At 40.3% G+C, this 21,293-nt stretch overlaps 1 protein-coding gene across 3 annotated transcripts in view; it reads right to left on the reverse strand.

Moving 5' to 3' along the window:
* Positions 1-2,318: 2,318 nt before the first annotated feature.
* Positions 2,319-21,293, reverse strand: part of SEL1L2 (SEL1L2 adaptor subunit of ERAD E3 ligase) — a 90,795-nt gene continuing 71,820 nt past the window's right edge. The window contains exons 13-18 of one of the 3 annotated variants that reach the window (XM_047069855.1): positions 17,298-17,446; positions 16,004-16,169; positions 15,822-15,896; positions 11,056-11,228; positions 2,576-2,704; positions 2,319-2,438 (exon numbers count right to left, since the gene is read on the reverse strand). In XM_047069855.1, the coding sequence (XP_046925811.1) occupies positions 2,319-2,438; positions 2,576-2,704; positions 11,056-11,228; positions 15,822-15,896; positions 16,004-16,169; positions 17,298-17,446 (812 nt within the window). Of the gene's footprint in view, positions 2,442-2,575; positions 2,705-11,055; positions 11,229-15,821; positions 15,897-16,003; positions 16,170-17,297; positions 17,447-21,293 lie in introns of all 3 variants that reach the window. The other 2 variants (XM_047069858.1, XM_047069857.1) reach the window with 2 other exon arrangements.

The following is a 21,293-nucleotide window of genomic DNA, read 5'->3' on the forward strand; positions in this document are numbered from 1 at the left end:
TCAGATCCCTTGTCCCTACCTCTCTCTGCCCCTCTCCCACTCGTTCTCTCTCTCTCTCTCTCTCTCTCTCTCTCTCCCCTGCCCCTTACTCTATCTACAAAAAGTTGCTGACTTGAATACTTACTCTGCTTTAATAAAGAATCAGGGAAGGAAATGTAGAGGGAAAAGGGAGTTACAAAGAAAACTGTTTAAAAAAAAGTTTCCTTGTAGTCTATCATCAGTTTTTGTCTAAAGCTATCAGAAGCAGAAGGAATAGGGGCTCTGTATGCCCGTGGTGGGGGTGGAATTGTTGTAACCAGGAAGTAGAAGTGGCTGACAGGCGGGAGCTCTTTCTCCCTTGGCCAGTCATCACCCAGCTACAGCACCCAGGTACAGCAGGTACAGCAGGTGCCCATCCGTGCACCTGGGCGCCTCTGCAGAGGCTCCAGAGAGGAGGCTTAGAAATGGAACTTGAATGATTCAAACACCCTAAGCTGCTCATACTTTCAAAGCCTTTGTCACATTTAGTTGGAACGGTTAGCTGAAATGGGAAATTTATGAGCTCATACCGTCCTTGCTTCTATAATTCTAACAGTGTAATACTGTACACAGCAAGCCACAAAGAATCTCCCTTTCTTCCCTGCCTGCAGTTATTTTCATAAGCGTTTCCTTTAAGAAACTCATTTCTAGACTTTGAGCCAGGACTTCCCTATTTTGTTTTCCACACTCCCCTCTTTGCCCTTATACCCATCTCTGACATCTTTGCATTGCAGACACCTGTGGGATATAATTCACTGCTGTCTTGTCCATTAGGCTCTAACTGGAGGTTTAGATGCCTGCTCCTTCTTTGCGTGTTTGTAAACAAAAGTTCCTTCAGAAGTTGAACTCTCTAGTTAGTCAGGGATTCTGTCCAGGAAATTCTAAACACTTGGATCTCAGGCCAGGATTAGTTCATGGCCAAATAACTGATGTAGCTAGTATTTGTATGTGTAGTGTTTATAAAGCATTTTTGAAGTCAGGCTTATGTAAACCTCACAATTCTCCAGTGAGGCAGGACGTAATCCCATTTAATGGAGGAAAAACTGAGATTTGGAGAAATTATGCCCAAAGTCATACATAGAGCTACCAAGGGACAGAGCTGGATCTTAAATCCATGTTGTTTGGTCCCACATTCAGTGTTCTCTCACCTTTTCATTCTTCTTTCTGATTATGATTGACATTATTAACTAACTCTTTTCCTGTCCTGGGGGTGGATTTCCAAGTAGGCAAGCATGATCTTTTCCCACCAAAACACCCAGGATTTTGGCTGAAGAACTAACTGCAGGGCACTGAGCCCACACAGATTATTATCAACTCCACTGTCCCCATCTTCCAACCAATTTTCCACGAGGTTTTACAGAGTATTAGAAGTTACCATTTGTGGAGTTCATTCTAGAACACCAGACCCTTTACATAGGTTATCCCTTTAATCTTCATACCAGCTAAGATCTTCCCATTTTGCGGATCAGGAGACTGAGGCTCAGAGAGGCTAATGAGTTGTGGAGCTGAGATTCAAGCCTGGCCCTTGACATAAGTCCTGGGCCTCCTGCTCCCTTCTTGCCCATGCTGCTCCCGGCCCCAGGTCCCTGCTCTTCCTGCCATGGGAAACAGGGAACTGGACTTTTTAGCTCTGTCCTCAGAGGCTGGTGTCTTCAGGGACCAAGGGAGAGCAGGGTTCTAGTGAGGGATGGCAGAGAGGGGTACAACACTGGACAGACCCAGGTGGCATTGTTCACTGCAAGCTGCTAAGGGAGCTTGGATAGAAGGCCCCTTGGGGAGAAGTGTGATCCAGTACCCCTACATGGCATGCCACATGCTCATGATGTGGTTCACGGGATCATTCCCCCGAGATGAAGGGTCTATTTGTAAATTTATATCTTTCTCATTTTCTGAGGGATCTGTGTTCCTGACCTCCCCAAACTCCTCCTCCTCTGTATCTCTGTATGTCTGTAGGAGCCAAGAAACACATTTGTCCTCTTGAGAGGGAAGAGGCTGTTATAACAATGTGAAAATGGGTGGCCATTATCCCTAGCTAGGGACTAGATTACCAAAACAACAAGTTTGTAAGGAAACCTCAGGTGACCAGTCTTCAGCAGCTCACTCCCCCACAAGTGGTCACCCAAACTAAGGAAGTCTGAAATGGTTTCTGAAGACAGGTCTCAAGCTTTGTCCATTTTCCACCACAGGCCTGTGTGAGAAATCTGCAGCAGACTCTTGAATTTCATGAGGAAATTCTTTATTTAGCAAGGATAGTTTGAAGTGAACTGTTCCCATGAGCAGGTTTTGCTGTGGTCCAGATTCTACCCATAGCGATTTCTAAGCAAGAAGATCAGCACAGCAACAATTAGGCCAATCACAAATAAATCCCAGTATGGTCCAAGGGTGTTGTCCAATTTCATCCATTTCCAACACATCGTAAACTGCTGGAAGAGACATTCTGTCAAAACAAATCCAAGCCTCCCCTTCCATACACAACCGTCATCTCCTTCCATCCCACCATTCAAAAACTGCTCATTGGAGTTTTCAGAGATTTGGGGCCTATCTGAGACAAACTTACTTTAAAAAACAGGATATCTTGGAGCAAATGCACAGTTTCCAGTTTCATGAGGGCAAAGAAAACAGGTATGTGAGCATCTGGACTTGTTTGAGCAGCCATATCATACAATCTCCTGGCCAAGTGAATGTCCTAGAAATAGAAGAATAGCCCTGAGTCATTAAGCCCAGATTCCTTAGGGGTAATTAAATGGAAGCCATCACTTGAAATATTGTTATTTATCTTTGGTAGCCCACCACCTCCCCCATCCCTGGCAAGGCAGTCATGTCCTAATCCTTGGAACCTATGAATATGTTATGTTACATGGCAAAGGGGACTTTGAAAATGTCATTAAACCTAGAGATCTTAAAATAGATTATCCTAGATTATCTGGGTGTACTACATACTATCACATACTACATATTATCACATCTGGGTGTACTACATATTATCACATAAACACAGTTTTCTCAGGGCTGAGGTCAGGAGAGAAAGTCAGATATGGAAGAAGTACAAGTTGTAGCTTCTAGATTTGGGAAGGGCTCAACTTATTTGCTGGAGGGCCACGTGGAAAGAATGAGAAGGAATGTGGGCAGTCAGGGAGGAAATGGGGCCCTCAGTCCTACAGCACAAGAAACTGAATATGCCCAACAACCTGAGTGAGCCTGGAAGTGATTCTTCCCCAAAGCTCCCAGTAAGGAACACAGACTGACTTTAGCCTGTGAAACTACACAGGATGGGTCAAGCTCACCCAGACTTTTGAACCAGAAATCATGAGATAATAAATGTGGTTGTGGGGTGCCTGTGTGGCTCAGTTGGTTAAGTGACCGACTTGCTTTCGGCTCAGGTCATGATCTCATGGTTCATGAGATGAAGCCCTGCATTGGGCTCTGTGCTCAGCGTGGAGCCTGCTTAAGATTCTCTCTCTCTTCCTGCCCCTCTCCCCTACTTGTGCACTCTCTCTCTCTCATAAATAAAAGTTAAATTAAATAATTAATTAATGTGAGTTGTTTTAAGCCTCTAAATTTGTGGTAGTTTATTATGGCTATAACATAGAAACTAACACATAGAAAACTAACACAAAAAGCTTTCTTGGATACTGCAGGGCCAGACCTTAGATACGATTCCAGTTAAAGAAGTAGAACACGAGATGCCAACAGTCCAGCTCCCCCAAACAAATAACAATACAGATACTAACAAGCATTTAAAATTCCTAGTTTTCTTTATAGTACTTTTCATACCTGAAGTTACAGAATTTGCTTGGTCATCTGTTCTTGTCCTCAAGGACCTGGACTACCCCTCAATTGCCAGTGCCTAATGGAATGCCAAGTACATAGCTTCTCTCTGATAATACTTATAGAATGAATGAATGAACTTTTTACTTCTCATGCTGGAATTTTGATTCCTCAAATTACATACTATATTTTTAGGGATCTTTCCCCGCCATTAAATTATGCCATGGCAGGTAAATTTCTTTTCTTTAATTTTCACCTACTTGTGGCTTGTTTTTATTTGTTTGCTTTACTTTTGCTTGATTTCCCAGAGTAGTGAAAAAGCTAAGTAGTGTTGTTCTAAAGGTTGAAGTGCCTTGGGCCAGTCCCATTATTGTACTTTACTGGGTGCCTCTGGATTCGTTTCAAAAGGATAAGAAGAGAGATTTTCACAAACTGTGTTTATCTTGCATCTCTTTGTCCTCCCTGTCTTCCAAACCTCCATTACACAGAGTGCAGTAGTTGTGAATCCGTGCGGCCCCTGCTAAACCCATGTTTTGGGTGGTATTCTCTCAGCTGTGTTCTGCTTGTTATTTCTTAAATTTTTCCCAAAGCTTTGTGGTCTTGTAAATTGATTTGTTGGAGAAAGAGGAATGTTCTTGCTAAAAACTTAAAATGCAAGAGACTGTTTTGAACAAATCTTCCTGGCAACAGAGAAAATGGATGTTGTAAAAACTCTAATTTGTGTCTCTAATTCCAACAAATTCAGTGGGTGTTCTTTTGAAAGCACCCTGCAGATTATAAAGGCTGTGTCACCCCCACACATGAAAGGCATATTGACTTTAATAGGGCATTCAGGGAACAAAAGCATTTGTCAATATCTCAAGCATTCATTCTTATTTGAAGCAGGCAATAGTTATTAATTTATTTCTTCAGGCACAAACATCACAATTCAGTTGCTTAGTTTGAAATAAAAAATAGCAGGAAGTACCACTAAGGTGGGATAAGCGCCCTCCTTACCCAGGGGCCTCACAATTCTCAGTGGGGGTGGGGTGGGACATGAAAGTCTTTCTTAAAAATTCCCAAAGAAATTCCTGAACCCACTGGTTAATTAGGGCAACCCATATAAAAGAGATTTTATTAGCTGATTCTAGAAAAGGCTCCTTGTTCTTTGATCCTTATTAGGAAGAAATCCAAGTCATTCATACAAAAAATTCCCTTTCAAAAGTGTTTTGATGATGGCCAGGGTTCATTAAATAAGTCCATTGCACACCCAATCCACTTACATTTAACTTTCCTGTGATACATTTGAGCTTATTTTGCTTTAAATTCAATGATTGAGGAGAGTATGTAAACTGATCTGCAGTCTCTTGTTAAATAATGTGTTTCCAAGTAAAATATCAGGTTTGCCAAAATATTACCCAATGTTCATATGCTCAAAATAGCTTCTTATAATTCAAAAATACAGAATTCTCTAGGAATAAAGTATCTGGTTTATGAAAATTGTTCATATACACGATGCAGGAGTTTGCTAGCCCTGAATCTTTGGGTGACATCAAAAACTTCTTATACCAGGACAGAGGTAGATTTTTTGAATAGTTTATTCTTGTTTTCTAACTATAAATATACCATATACTAATGGGAGAAAACTTTGAAAACATAGAGCTGAAAAAAGTATTAAAAACCCACCTACAATTTCACTGTACATAGATAAGTACTGGTAATATTTTATACACATCCTTCCAGCATTCATATGTATATATATATATATATATATGTGTGTGTGTGTGTGTATATGTATATACACATATATACATATGTGTATATGTGTGTATATATATATATATATATACACATATATATATATTCAAATATACATACTTTTAGGAATTTTTCAACTTGTACAATATTTTGTCTTCTGCTTTCTTAATCTAACAATATATTTCAAACAACATACTATGTCCTAAGATATTGCTTTAGTCTATAATATTTTTATTTTTAATAGTTGCATAGTATTTCATAATAATGGCTAATGCTTATTAAATAAATACTCATATTGCATGCCAGTTACCACCATCATTTATTTTAACCTCATGACAATTACACAGAGAAGATGATATTAACTCTACTATAAAGATGAAGAAACTGAGGCACAGAGAGTTTAAGTTAGTTACCTAAATTCATGTCACTTATAAGTGGCAGAACTTACATTCACATCCAGATGGTCTACTTCTAGCCTGCTCACTTAGTCACTGGGCCATAAAATACATACTACAGTGGTGTACTACCATGTGATAGTTTACAGAGCATGTCTTCTATTTTGAAGCAGTTTGTTTGCTTATAGGATTTTTTTTTCCTGTAATAAATAAAGTTATCCACACATAACTATTTTGCACATTTCTGATTATTTTATTAGGTAATAAGCCATTTATTTCAAGAGGAGTTATGGCCATTTTAAAGAGGTGTGTGTTTTGTCCTGTCATATTTCTGAGAAGGCCATTTTAAATATCTAACTTGAACTTGTCCTTTCCAGAAAATAATTCTATTCTGGTGTTTAAAGTTTCAGCTCTAACACTCTATAAGTGGTCAGACCAGACAAATGAGAAGTGAAAATACCTCGTGTCATAATTACTCTTATTTTTGATATGTTTATTTATAATTTATTCAGTAGATGTGGTTTTGTTTTCTTTGTAGGATCCCAAAAATGTGTTATCTGGTAGGTCTATATATACTGGAAACTCATCTGCAAAGGCTACTTCCTTCCCTCCTTTTGTCTTAATTTAGGATAGATTTCTTAGTCCTTATCTTAAAACATACCTGCTTTCTTCCATTAAAGAAATTTGTCATGCGTTTCTTATAGTCCATGTTATAAAATCATTTTAGAACAAGACCTGGCAGTACTGATCCTTCCACCTGAATTCACTGTTCCCTCTTTAACATTTTCACACTACTTTATTTGTGTGAGCATCCACTAGTGCCTTTTTAGGCTTTCACTATAGCTATGGACATATCTCTTCCATAGTAGGCTATGAGCTCTTTGAAGGTTGTCTTGTTCTTATATCCCTAGAATGAAGTACATTGCTTCCCGACACAAAATAAGCACATGAAAATATTTGAGCGAATAAATAAGTGAAGAAAAACAAGTCACAGTGCCATGGTAGTTTAGAAGCAGATGCAGATATCTTTCAAATCTGGGGGCTCATTGAAGGGTTCATGGAGGAGATGATAATGGAACTATTCTTTGAAAAACTCAGGGGTCTTTAATGGTCAAAACTGTGGGAGAAGATCATTCTAGCAAATGGGGTGACATGATCGAAAGTCAGGAGGGTTAAGTTCAAGGTCTCTAGTTGGGAGGGAAGGAAAAGTACCCTAGAACATACATAGGGGAGTAGGTAGGTTATGTCAAGGTAGGTTTGAATGCCAGACTAAGAAGTCTGGACTTCATTAAGCAATACAAAGTCAATAAGATCATTTTATTTTTGTTTGTTTGCTTGTATTTTTTTTTCTCTGCGTGTGCATGGTTTTTGGAGGAGTGAGGTGGAGGAGAAACAGTATCAGAGTTGTATTTTATAAAAAATAACATGGTACTGCTCTGTTAGATGGATTATGTATTAACTAAGGTAATGCTAACACCTGTAACAAATAAACCCCCAAATTTCTTTTTTTTTAATATGAAATTTATTGTCAAATTGCTTTCCATACAACACCCCGTGCTCATTCCAATAGGTGCCCTCCCCAATGCCCATCACCCAACCCCCAAATTTCAACAGGGGTATTCCTGGTTGGTAACTGAGAGACCCACCCTCCTTCTACCATGTGATTCTGCCATCCCTTAGAGCCTCTATAAGTTCTGCATTTAACAAATGGAAGGGGAAAGAGACTAAGGAGAAGCTCCATCTACTTCTTAGCCGCCTTAGCCCAGAAATGACACCCTTCATTTTTATTTCTGTCCCATTGGTAAGAACTAGTCACAAGGATGAAAGGGAGCTGGGAAATGTAGTCTCTGACTAGAAGACACATGTCAGCAACAAGTCCTCTCCGTGAATTGGAGATTATATATCTTTGGCAGACACAGCTTTCTCTGAGCAGATTTAAAGGAAGAACAGTAGAATGGAAGACGACTGAGGAGCCTTTACAACAAGCCTGAATGAACAGAAATGCGGGCCTGAACCAGGATACAGACAGAAGGAATGGGCAGGAGGGGATGGGCAAATCATTTTGTTCATAGTTAAATTTCTGAAGTACTTCTGAATCAAGCGTAAATTGAGACATAGTTGCATAACAACTTGTGAGCTGAGTGCTTATATTTCTAAATTAGTTCAGGTCCTCTCCCAGTTCTTCCTCAGGCATTATTTTATATTCCCACAACAATGGTGCAGCCAGTCTTGGCCCACAGTTTAAGTCAAGGAGCTCACTGAACTTAATTCGAAGTCATAAATTGGGTAATGAGATGCTTCTCAGTGAAGCTATTAGGATTAAGTCACCTACATCACCCAGTCCTGATGCCCTTTCCTAAAGACAGATGAGGACAACAATGACCCATATTTTTATACTGATTTACCACAGGTTGATTTATACCTCACTTCCTTCTCCCAGAGAGTTTTGGTTTACAAACCCTTTTTCGGTTCTCAGAGAAATCCTGGTAATGATATTATACTTATCTTTCCTGCTGGTTTGCATGAGGACTAACTAATAAAGAGGATTGTGAAGTGTCCTGCTGAAGAAATGCTTAATTACTTGATGACTTAAATGCCGTGAAAGTCTGTTCTAATTGCTTTGCTTTCATTAACCATCGCTCGAACAAGCTTCAGCTTTTTAATTATCAGAATATTCATTTTAAGGATTAGAAAAGGTGGTATCTCCTTGTTAATTTGACTATGAGATGGCAAGATTAATAAAGTTTGCCCCTGGGTACTTGGTTATTATTTTTCGAATTGCAAAACAGAAGAAATTAATAAAGACAAAAGAGAAATGGCTCCTCACCAACTAAACCTAAAATTCCTCTGTCCAGATCTAAGTTCAGCTCTGTTTCTTATTTTTTGTTTACAATTTTTTATGTGTAGAGACTTTCTGTAGGAAAAAATACACCTGTGACTGTGAGAAAGGATCAAAATGAACTAACTAGCTGTGATTTAACAGGACCTGGATAGGAAGGAACAGAAATGTGTCCAGAGACAAATTAACAAAGTTTCTTCTAAATGTATGAAATGTATGTCTTGACAGCTGCTGCTTGACATAGTGAAGAAAGTGACTGGGAGAGAGGCTAGCGGTGACTCCAAGGAAGAAAACCAGACCTTCTGATACAGTGAGCCATCTGGGCTCTGGTAGGCAGTGTCCTCTCTGGTGCACAGTTGACCCTGTGTCATCCTTGCCCCCAGGCTGTTAAGGCAAAATGGTCTCGTTGTGGTGAGGATAAGGCTGTCATGGGGACCAAGTCCTTAAATCACACAGGACAGGTGAGCTAATTTGAATTTAACCCATAGAGTGGGGTCATTTTTATCCGTGATACACACAGTGCTCCTTTCACCTTTACTGTTACATTTTGCATGAGGAATGATGAATAAAAGCTTTAATCTTACTGAAACTTTACTTAGCAGTCATGCAAATTCTCTTCTGATCTAACTAACAGTTATTCCATATGCTGACTACAAAGCCCCTTCACAAAGGCTTATTTTTTATTTCAAAGCCTGGGGAGGGGAGGTATCATTGTTCTGTTTTACAGATGTGGATGATGGTTAAAAGGGAGTGGGGTGTGGCTAAATGACATCCGAAGAATCTTCTGATTTAGCTATTTGATCTCATTTTATAAACACAGGAAGCCTGTACCTGCTAAGGATGGGAAAAACAGACTGGATTTGGATTTGACAGTCTTTCTACTGCTTAGGGTTCTGGGGCTGATGGAAAGTGATCAGTCAAAAAGCAGGTCACAGGGAGAGCTCAGGAAGGCAGGGATCTGGATTGTTGGTGCTTGAATATGAAGCCGTTGGTTGTTGCACAGTGCACAATTAGCAGTCAGATAGGAAGTTCCCCACCAATAATTCTCAACTACTAGCACAATTGGAAGAAAGAAGAAAGCATAGAAAAGCAGATAACCCCTTCATTATTTGGCTCTCAAAATGCAGCCAGAAGTATAGATACTGATACAAAATATATACTCGAATAGTAAGAATGACTCAGTGCAGGGCCCACTCTTTCAAAAACATAGGGTCAGACAGGCCTGGGTTCAAATTCTGACTCCCCCACTAATGAGTTCTGCAAATTTGGTCGGTGACTTAACCTCTCTGCACTTTGGTTTCCTGATGCATACAATGATGACACTGATAGGACTTCTCTCATTTATTGAGTGGTTGTGTGATTTAAATGGCATAGTATATATAACACACCAATGCCTGGCTATTACTTTCATTATTGATATTTAATACACCTTTCTCACTGAGTCAGAACCCAATGCCATCTTCTTTAATTACACTTACCAAGGGATTTACCCAATATCTCCTTGTAGTGTTAGTTCTCTTTCTTAATAAATATGCCTTATATCCTCAAGTTAAGTATAGCCTTTGAAGGATGGAGATCCATTTTTTTAGGATTCTCCAGAGTGCTCAGCACTGTGTCATGTACATAGTGGGTGATTTATAAGACATTTCTGGATTAATGTCACCTTGGTATCCAGCTCTGACCTCAGTCCCACTCTTTCCTTGTTTACTGAAAGCTTGAGAGTCAATGGAAATTTTAATGGAAAAAGGCCTGGGGTGTAAGGGAGTGGAGGCAGGACCCACTAGTATAGCTGAGAAAAGTGTGAAGTTATGAATCTAATTAGCCGAGACTAGATTTATTTCAACTTGTTGGTTATGTCTTTGGGCATAAATGGAGAATATAATTTCCTCCTCATAGGGTTCACATTAGGGTAAGTACTATGTGTTGGTATGGGGGGAGGGACTCAGCAAATGTTGTCTTTTCCTTGCTTCCTCTACACTGATGACATCAGTGAATTTAAAAACATTTACAGGGGGCGCCTGGGTGGCGCAGTCGGTTGGGCGTCCGACTTCAGCCAGGTCACGATCTCACGGTCCGTGAGTTCGAGCCCCGCGTCGGGCTCTGGGCTGATGGCTCAGAGCCTGGAGCCTGTTTCCGATTCTGTGTCTCCCTCTCTCTCTGCCCCTCTCCCGTTCATGCTCTGTCTCTCTCTGTCCCAAAAATAAATAAACGTTGAAAAAAAAAATTAAAAACATTTACAAATGTTCCCTTCCCATTCAGCTGCCATTACTAGGTTTGGATTATTACCAACACAATTACCTTTGCGATACCTAAGCCATGTTCATACATATAGGCCAGATTAAACATGGCTTGAGCGCTGTGGTATTTGTCGGCTGCAATGCTGTAATGTGTGGCTGCTGTTTGATAGTCCTTCTTAGTCCCGTAGCCATAGTAATGGTAATCTCCAATTTTTACTCTAGCGAATGCATTGCCTGATAGAAATATTAGAAAGAGAAGAAAAAGAACTCCAATGATTCACATACAGTTCCTAGTAACTCAACTTGATGATAATATACATAGAAAAAGAAAAACAAAAGACTCAATATCCTAGAATCAAGATTAGATATAACTTATGGATATAAATTATAATGCTCATTGTTAGCTGTCTTCCTTGCAGGATAACTCCCATGGTATAGTACAAATGTTCATTCCTAAAGAATAAAAATTATGAATTTTATCTTTTAAGTTCATTTTGTGAAGGTAGGTCAACTCTTGAAAAACTAGATCCTACCCCTCCAGTTCTCAAACTTCACCCCTGAAGCTGTGTTCTCCTGCATCACCCATGTCTCCCTCTTTCCTAGATTAGTCCTGTCAGTCATTTAAACACACTTTGGTATCTTCTATGAATGAAAACAAATCCTTTCTTTATCCCATGGTGTGTCCTTTTAACTACTCCCCATTTCTCTGTTCCCTTCACACTCAGCCTTTCCAAAGTGTGTTCTATACTCAATGTCTCCAAAGCTGCACCTCCCACATACTCTTAACCCACTCCAATCTGGCTTCTGCCCCTCTCCATGGAACTGCCACTTTTAAAGTGGTTGGTAACCTCCATGCAGCCAAACCCATTGGCCACTTCCCTGTCCTCATCTCATTGGACCTATCTGCCCAAGAACTTTCCTCTCTTGACACCAGTGACATCTCATTCTTTGGGTTTCTCTCCTGCCTCATCAGCCTCTCTTCTTTTTTTTAAAAAAAAATTTTTTTTTAACATTTATTCATTTTTGAGAGACAGAGCACAAGCTGGGGAGGGGCAGAGAGAGACGGAGACACAGAATCCGAAGTAGGCTCCAGGCTCCGAGCTGTCAGCACAGAGCCCGATCCGGGGCTTGAACTCACGAACTGTGAGATCATGACCTGAGCCGAAGTCAGATGCTCAACCGACTGAGCCACCCAGGCGCCCCCAGCCTCTCCTCTTTAGACACTTGCCTGACTCCTCCTCCACCCAGCTTCTAAATGTTGGAATATCAAGGATTTATTAGTTAAATCCTTCTCCTTTCTTCTCTTCCTTCTTTTCTCTTCTTTCTCTCCCACCCTCCTCTATCTCAACTCTTTTTCTAGGTGATCTCAATTAGTGCCATGCCTATCTTGATGTTTACTCTTCCTGAATTTTATCTACAGTCCTGTCTTTCCCCCAAGCACCCGACTCTTCTAATCACCTCTTTGACTTCTCTGCTTGGATCCCAAAATATTCAGTGGAGATTTCTAACACGCTGCTACCTCCCTTCCTCAAACCAAACCAAACCAACCCAAATAATCAGTTTCTTCCCAATCACAGTGCTAGCATCACTGTTCAGGCACAAATTTAAATTAGTTATTCCTACTTGTTTTCCCCTCCTTTCCATTATAGAATCCATTAGCAGGTCCTGTTGGTTCTACTCTCAAACACACCTGTTTCTTGCTGTCTCCTCCACCACCTAGTTGAAGCCTGGAATACTACAATATCTTCCAAACTGTTCTTTTATTTCCACTTTCCAATATATTCTCCATAGAACAGCCAGGATGATTTTTTTTTAATATAAAGTCAAATCATATTATTCCCTTGTGTTAACCCCCAAAGTGCTTCACTTTGCACTTGGAATAATATCCAGACTTCCTAGCTGACCTACAAGTTGTGCTTCATCTGCCTTTTCTGCCTCCCTGACTAGCCTAATCACATGTTACTTTCCCAACATGCTCTAGCTTTCTTAATTTTCCTAATACTCCTTCAAAACATCAAGCTCATTCTTGCTTCAGGACCTCCGCATTAAGATCCTCCATGCCTGTCTGCCTGGCATGTTTGGACTTCCTCTGAGTCTTCACGTGTCTGGTTTCTCATTATTCAGACCTCACTGCAAATGTCATTTCCCTCCTAGAGGCCTTCTCTGACTACTGTGTCTAAAGCATTGCCTCAGCCCCCCACTCTGGGAGTTATCTATCTCACCTCCATGGTTTATTTTCTTCACAGCATATATCGCTGTTATTTTATTTGTTTAGTCTCTCTCTCCTTCATGAATTTATTTTCTCTCTCTCTCTTATGAGGACAAGAACTTTGAAGGTCTTGATCACTGATTATAGTCCCAGACCTAGAATGATACTTGACAAATATTTATGGAATGAATGGACAAACATGGTAGGAAACTTTTTAGAAAATGCTTTCTCCAAATGTTATATAATTTAGAATCTTACTTTCCAACAAATTTGGATACAATCAGGAGTAGAAAAAAATTCACGTGACTTTTAAGATATGAGACTTTAATCTTTTGAAGACCACAACTTAGTGATGACCTTTGGGGATCCATGTTTCCATTCACTAGGAAAATGTTGATTGAAAAGATGAGGGAATGCTAACTAGGACATCCATCTCAGGTGTGGCTAACCCCTCTAGTACAGTCTAGACTTTCATGGAAAAGGAGAAAGCACCCTGTGCAGTGTGTTCTCAGGTGTATACTTAAGGGCTATAGGACTCCTCCATCCCAAATTTTCTCCATATTTGGCCTACTGCAATGCCTAAAATCCTTTGCAATTGATTCCTTTGGATACTGAAGTTCTCTTAATCTTCTAGAATCCTCTATTGGATTCTAATGTAATACCATGACCCATCTTTAGTTCTGAGTAGAGGTATCATTATAAAATTCTTAAGCTGCCGAAGACATTAGTTAATAGGCTTTGCTTCCCAGGTGCTTCAAAATATACAGGTAGATGAGGGGTGCCTTGGTGGCTCAGTTGGTTAAGCATCTGACTCTCAATTTCAAGAGGCTCAGGTCATGATCACATGAGTTTAAGCTCCACTGTCAGTGCGGAGCCTGCTTTGGATTCTCTCCCCCACCCTCTGTCCACGCCCCCTTCAAAATAAATAAATAAACTTTAAAAAATGTACAGGTATCTGGGGGCAAGTCCTTATAGAAATGCTACCCAAGAGAAGGGATTGGAGGGACCCACAGAGGCAAAAGTCCCTTGAAGCCCTAATGAGAAACCCACTTCATTTCTAATTTTGCCCAAAGCTGCCCTCCTTTGACCCTGAGATTCTTTCTGGGCTATAACCACACACGGACAGGAGGACTTCTATGTGTTTTCAAGCTTTAGAAGGGGTAGGCAGGACCTCTAAAATCTCTGAGAAGGAAGGCAGTGAACAGGCAGGTTCTCCAGAGGATTCAGCTCCACCCTAACTGGGGGGCTGACTGGGGGAATATAGTGACCCTGACAGGCTCTCAGGGGGTCACTTGACAGTGGGGAGGATTCCTCCTTGAATTTCACAGTCACAGCGTGGTGACTGGGTCCTGATGGTTCAGCGTTCTCTGCACACACTGCACCACCAGTGCTGATCAGAAATGTTCATTATTAGATTTCCTAACCTCAAGTGAGGTACAGCAGCCTCATCTCCAGAGACACTCATGCCTGACCTCTCTTGTGACACATAGTTAATTTTAGCAGCCTGACTTTTTTTTTATATTGGAGAATTCTGTTTAATATTAATGTCCCCTCATTTTCAACGTCTCTTTTCCTTGGTGCAATTTCCACACATTTCCTGGCTTGGAACAGGCCTGTATTTGTTGCAATTGAGCTGATTTGCCACAGCTGAGAGATTGCTGGTGTTGTTTCCCTACACCAAACAAGGTCTTTATTGCATTTTAGAAAACATACACTTTTCTTCTTTAGGGAATTTCTCACTAAAGTTGCATGGATGGCTTGCTGCTGGGTCACCTGCTCAGCTAGATCTGAGAAGGCACCCCCCATAACTTTTCCCCTCTGCCTCATATTAATATCAGTTGAGAATTTTTTCATACCATTCACTTCTTATAGAAAAGAGGTGATTCGACCTCAGCATGAGACAATTTTAAGCAACTTAATTGGAAGTAAAATTGCTCTTTTATTGCATGAGACTTCCTCACATATCCAAATGCAGATAGAGCTTTGCAGCATCTGTTTGCTTTTAATAATGCCACCTGCCAATGCTTTCCCACCAGTGCTATTACACTTTCCTTATCACATGTGAATCCTGTAAGCGGAGCATGGGAACCCCGGGAATAGGGAGAGGATCATGATATTTGACTCTGGGTTTTGTTCTGTTTTGTTTTCTGATGCTAACATGTTAATAGTTATAATAAAGGTGTGAAGTTGGTAGTAATCATCAATGTGGCACTTCAAAAGAGACATCAAATGAGTCTTAAATCCATAAGTAATTTTACCTATAAATTCATTGAGACATAGGTCACTACTCAGAAAAAAACTCAGCAAATGTGTGACTGAAGCCAGAACAACAAAACTGGTTTCCTGAGTAAAATTGTCATATTTCAAACAATTGTTCTGGTGCCATGGAGACAGAGCCATAGAAAAATTTCTATTGTTTACTAAACCAGGACCTTGAGAATAACAAAGAAATTCCTGGAAATGACCTGTCAACCAAAGACTGACCCTAACATTGGTACAGTTTGAAATACCACCTTCTTGATATCTTGCTTATACACCCGAGAACTCGGCTGAAGCGAATCGATGACTAATAGTGGACAGAGACCAGGTACGTGCTTATTTTTATCTAGGTTCTATACCTTGAATGGCAGCTCGATTCCATAGGAGAAGTGCCATTGGATACATCTTCTCTTTTTCAAGAATTTTAACCTTTTCTAAAAAAAGGAGAAATTTCATTAGGAAGGCTTAAAATACCCGTGTAGTAAAGTCATTTATGCATATGTATGATTGGGGAATTGCAGAGAATTTTAACTTATCTTACTAGATTCCAAAATGAATGCTGAATTGCTTTGAGCTACTTCATACCCCATTTCTGCAAGCAGTGCATACTGAACAAGAGAAGAATCTATATCACCATCCTTATAGGCAAAGTATGCTGTCAGGAATTTCTCAGCCCAGTGGCCTAGTTCACAGACACCTTTATAAAGCTGTATATGGAAAAAGAAATCAAGCAGACTAGTTAGCCAATATACTTCATCCCAGGTAAAGATGAATGAAGTCAATCTTCAGCTCCTGCTGGCTGGTCAGGCAAGGATTTCAGGTTTAAAGCATGGCTTTTTGAAAATTATTTAGGGTGAAGACATAATACCTTTCATAGGCACAGAGATTACAAGTGTGTATTTTTTGGTCTTGAGCTGAAACTTCCGGAGGCTTATTTTAAATTTGCGTAATAAACTTTCCTGACTTAGAGGCTATTTGGCAGGACAAGAATACATCGACTTCTTTTTTTAAAAAAAGGACTTTTCTGGGCACTGCTACACTGCAAGGGTGAGGGATAAGGCCACAGCTGATGTGGAAAGGAGAGAATGAAGGGAAGACAGTGCCTGAGGGTGTAGGTGACATAACCACGAGGGAGGTATGCAGAGCTCTGTGGGGACAAACGTCAACTTAGCTGAATAGCCCTTATGTAACCAAAAGAGGCTAGCCATACATAATTCATTAGGAAGTTGGCAAAGGAGCAACTCTAAAGATAGATTATTAGCTGGCAGCTTTTGAAATGAGTTTCAGAGGGGCCAGATTGCAACATGGAGGTATTTATATTGGTGCAGTGGAAGTGTTTAATAAATCAATGAAGGACATTAAAGTCCTAAAAGCTTTCTTTTGAAAAGTACATCACTGGCTCAGGCTGAAAGAATTCACCTTCTCAGCTGTCATCCAAATCCTCAAAAACCTAAGGGCCCTGCTTTCCGGGAAGCAGTGGGCTGCATTTTCTGGGCTAAATCAAGACTTTCATTACCCACAACTCTCAATCCCACTGAAGTGTCCAGTTGCCCCGGCCATTTGAGTGAAGGCTGAGACAGAGCTCCTTAACTGAATTCTGAGGTGAGCTCTGAACCTGATGAAAAGCCAAATGCAAGAGAGGAGGGATCATTTCTCTTCTTCCCTTTCCCAGCCTGAGTTTCATCACTGCTTTTCCTCCCTGGCAAAAGTCAGTGTTCACGCTGTCAACTGGGAGAGGTAATATCTATAAAATCATAGACACCAACAACTTAAGGACAGTTTCACCTCCTCTGTGTGATAAATTAAAAATACTTTAAAAACATCCCATTATTTACCTCCACAGCAGTTCTGCACGATCTTAACACTCCTGTTCCTGTTGCGTACATCTCGGCCAGATAATAAATGGCGAGGGGCTGCCCACTCTGAGATGCCAAGTAAAAATATTTGAAGGCAAGTTTATAATCCTTCCATACTCCAGAGCCAGCTGAAAATTAAAATTATTTTGAGCCACCCCTCATTTGTGTTATTTTTTATATTATAATCTATGAATATAATGGTCATAGAGATGCCTTCTGTTTTAAATAAGAACCAACCAATCCATAGCCAACCAAAAGTCAAGCTGTTACAGATCCACTATTTGTGGGGGGAAAAGCTGAGTTTGATTATAAGTAAGAATAAGGAAATTTATGTTCTTGACCCATTCAGAAATCTGAAGAAGGACTCTTTAGTCTCATGAAGATATCTCTTCAATACAACATACCTAAGATTAATAAAAGTAAACTAAGTGTGGTCTCTGAGTACCAGGGACAACAACCAGGATGTGGCTCACCATCCTTGTCCTTCCACACCAGAAGACCAGTGTAGTGCCTCCCTGTCATAACTATGGATTTTGGAGCAGGCAAATCCCAGCTCCAGGAGGCTCAACTCAGATTCAACTCATGCTTGGAGCAAGGAGAGGCATTTGGGACTAGGATAGAAAAATCAGCATACTCTCAGCAGCTGGGATTCATATCCTGGCTCTTTCATTATTCCTTTGTGAGTTGGGTACTTCTAGGCCCTTTATTTTCAAAAGGAGAGGCTTTCACTAGATGGTCCCTAAATTGTGTTCCAGCTGTTAACATTTCATAACCTTTAGAAGCGGTGCCACTAAGAGCAAAGGCTCTGGAGGCAGATCACTTGGGCTTGAATTACCAGTTCCACTAACTGCGTGATCTTGGGCAAGCTCTTGGACCTTAATATGGCTCAGTTTGCTCATCTATAAACTGTAGGATACCCCCTAGATGTGCTGATAGGACTAAATGAGTAAATGCACATAAAGACTTAATAAACATTAGCCATTACTATTTCTCTTATTTTAGAAGCTTGAGTTATCTGATGGATCCTGGGCCTGCAACTTGTAATGAGCCAGAAGAACAAGGCCATCTTAGGCAACTACCCAAGACAAGTACAAAACAGGCCATCTCCTTGGGCTACTAAAGAAAATGTCAGCGGATGTTGCAGTCTGCTGCTACCCTAGCTCTACCTCTGAAAGGAAGGACTTATGGAGATACTCAGGTATGTTCAGATCTCTTGGTACTTGTCTTGGGCACTCCCTCTCTCAGTCCCCACAGAGTATTACAAAGTTTCATGGCTTCCTAAGACCTCCTACCCCAATCACTCTACCTTCCCTCTCAGAAGACAACTTGGTACCTCCTAGCTCATTGAGGAAATTCTTGCATTGTCTTTTCTCACTTGCTTCTCTCTCCTTCCTTCCAGATTTACATCTGCAATATCCTTTCCTCCATCTCTCCAGTCTTTGAGGGTGAGAAGTTCCTCCTCTTTATTAAGGCTAATGAGGCCTCCACCTACCTGGGTGCAGTCAGATCCTAATGCCACCCTATTTTTTCCAGAACCTCTTCATCAATTATCTCATAACTTCCATGACACATTAATTATCTCCAATAATTGGCTGGCTCTTTTTTTTGTCAGAAATTATACCCAGGTCTCCCATCATCTTAAAAAGAATTCCCTCTTGGTTCTTGGTCTCTCTCATGCTACCATTCCATCCTTCTTCCTCCATTTAAAGGCACACAACTTCCAAGAATATTTTTACTTATCTACTTTCTCACCTTCCATTCATACCTCAACACATTGTGTCTGGTTTCTATACCAACCAGTCCAATGACCACATAAACATTCTCTATATTGACAAGGCCCATAGATTCTCAGACCTTTCTTATTTTTTGTGTTTTGTTTTGAAGAAGCAGGCTTCTCATTACATTTCACAGAGGGGCTCATTTATTCTTTCTTGACAGTTCTATCCTATGGCTTCCTTAAAATCACTTTTTCCCCCATTCCTCTGATCATGCTTTTTCAGTCTTTTTGTGTCTTCACAGTCCCCACAGAGTCTTCACTCTTTCTTTGCCAATCTTTTCAATACAACAGTGAGGACCACCAGATTTCTGACCATGGCCCACTGTTCCTCTCATGTTTTCGTTTCCTTTTGCAGTCTCAGCTTTTAATTAACTCCTATATGTTGATGCCTCTCAAATCTTTCTCTTCAAGTTTGACCTTTCTTGTGAGTTTCATACCTGTTTTGGGGTATCCACTGGACATCACAAGGCACCTCAAACTCAACCTTTTCAAAAGTGAGCTTCCTGACTATACCTTTTGCCTCCTTCCTCAACTGGTATCTTTTCCTTCAGTCTTCAAATTCCTCCTCAGATTGCTGCCTCAACATTCTATCTAAATCAATCACTCCAGCAATTTGATTTTTGTGAAAAAAGGAGTAGACTTAACAATGCATTTGTCATATGGATCCAGGAAAGACCCCGAAGAGCCAAAGTAATGTTGAAAAAGAAAACCAAAGCTAAAGAAAACCAAAGCTAAAGGCCTCACAATTCTGGACTTCAAGCTGTATTAGCAAGCTATAATCATCAAGATAGTATGGTGCTGACACAAAAACAATTACATAGATCAGTGGAACAGAACAGAGAACCCAGAAATGGACCCACAAATATATGGCCAACTAATCTTCGACAAAGCAGGAAAGAATATCCAATGGAAAAAAGACAGTTTCTTCAGCAAATGGTGTTGGGAAAACTGGATAGCAACATGCAGAAGAATGAATCTGGACCACTTTCTTACACCGTACACAAAAATAAACTCAAAAATGGATGAAAGACCTAAATGGAAGGCAGGAAACCACCAAAATCCTAGAGGAGAGAACAGAAAACAACCTCTTTGATCTTGGCTACAGCAACTTCTTATTAGACATGTCTCCAGAGGCAAGGGAAACAAGAGCAAAAATGAACTATTGGGACCTCATCAAGATAAAAACCTTCTGCACGGTGAAGGAAACAATCAGCAAAACTAAAAGGCAACCGACATAATGGGAGAAGATATTTGCAATGACATATTGGATAAGGGTTAGTATCCAAAATCTATAAAGGACTTACCAAACTCAGCACCCAAAACACAATCCAGTGAAGAAATGGGCAGAAGACATGAATAGACACTTTTCCAAAGAAGACATCCAGATGGCTAACAGACACATGAAAAGATGTTCAACACTGCTTACTATCAGGGAAATACAAATCAAAACCACAATGAGATACTACCTCACACTTATCAGAATGGCTAAAATTAACAACTCAGGAAATGACAGATGTTGGCGAGGATGTGGAGAAAGGGGAACACTTTTGCACTGCTGGTGGGAATGTGAACAGTGCAGCTATTCTGGGAAAATAGTATGGACGTTCCTCAAAAAATTAAAAATAGAGCTTCCCTAGGACCTAGCAATCGCACTACTAGGTATTTATCCAAAGGATACAAATAGCTGATTCGAAGGGGCACATGCACCCCAATGTTTAGAGCAGTGCTATCAACAATAGCCAAATTATGGAAAGAGCTCAAAAGTCCATTGATTGGTGAATGTATAAAAAAGATGTGGTATATACACACACCCACAATGGAATATTACTCAGCAATCTAAAAGAATGAAATCTTGCCATTTGTAACAGCGTGGATGGAACTAGAATGTATTATGCTAAGTGAAATAAGTCAGTCAGAGAAAGATAAATATCATACGATTTCACTAATGTGGAGTTTAAGAAACACAATAGATGAACAGAGGGGAAGGGAAGGAAAAATAAGATAAAAAGAGAGAAAGAGGCAAACCATAAGAAACTCTTAAATACAGAGAACAAACTGAGGGTTTCCTGGAGGAGAGGTGTGGGGAGGGGGATGGGCTTACTGGGTGATGGGCATTAAGGAGGGCACTTGTGGTGAGCACCAGATGTTATATGTAAGTGATGTATCACTAAATTCTACTCCTGAAACCATTATTACAC

This window comes from Lynx rufus, unplaced genomic scaffold (assembly GCF_022079265.1).
Source record: "Lynx rufus isolate CCGP_SWC_20201006 ecotype Redwood Valley unplaced genomic scaffold, mLynRuf1.p SCAF_8, whole genome shotgun sequence".
NCBI classification, from domain to species: domain Eukaryota; kingdom Metazoa; phylum Chordata; class Mammalia; order Carnivora; family Felidae; genus Lynx; species Lynx rufus.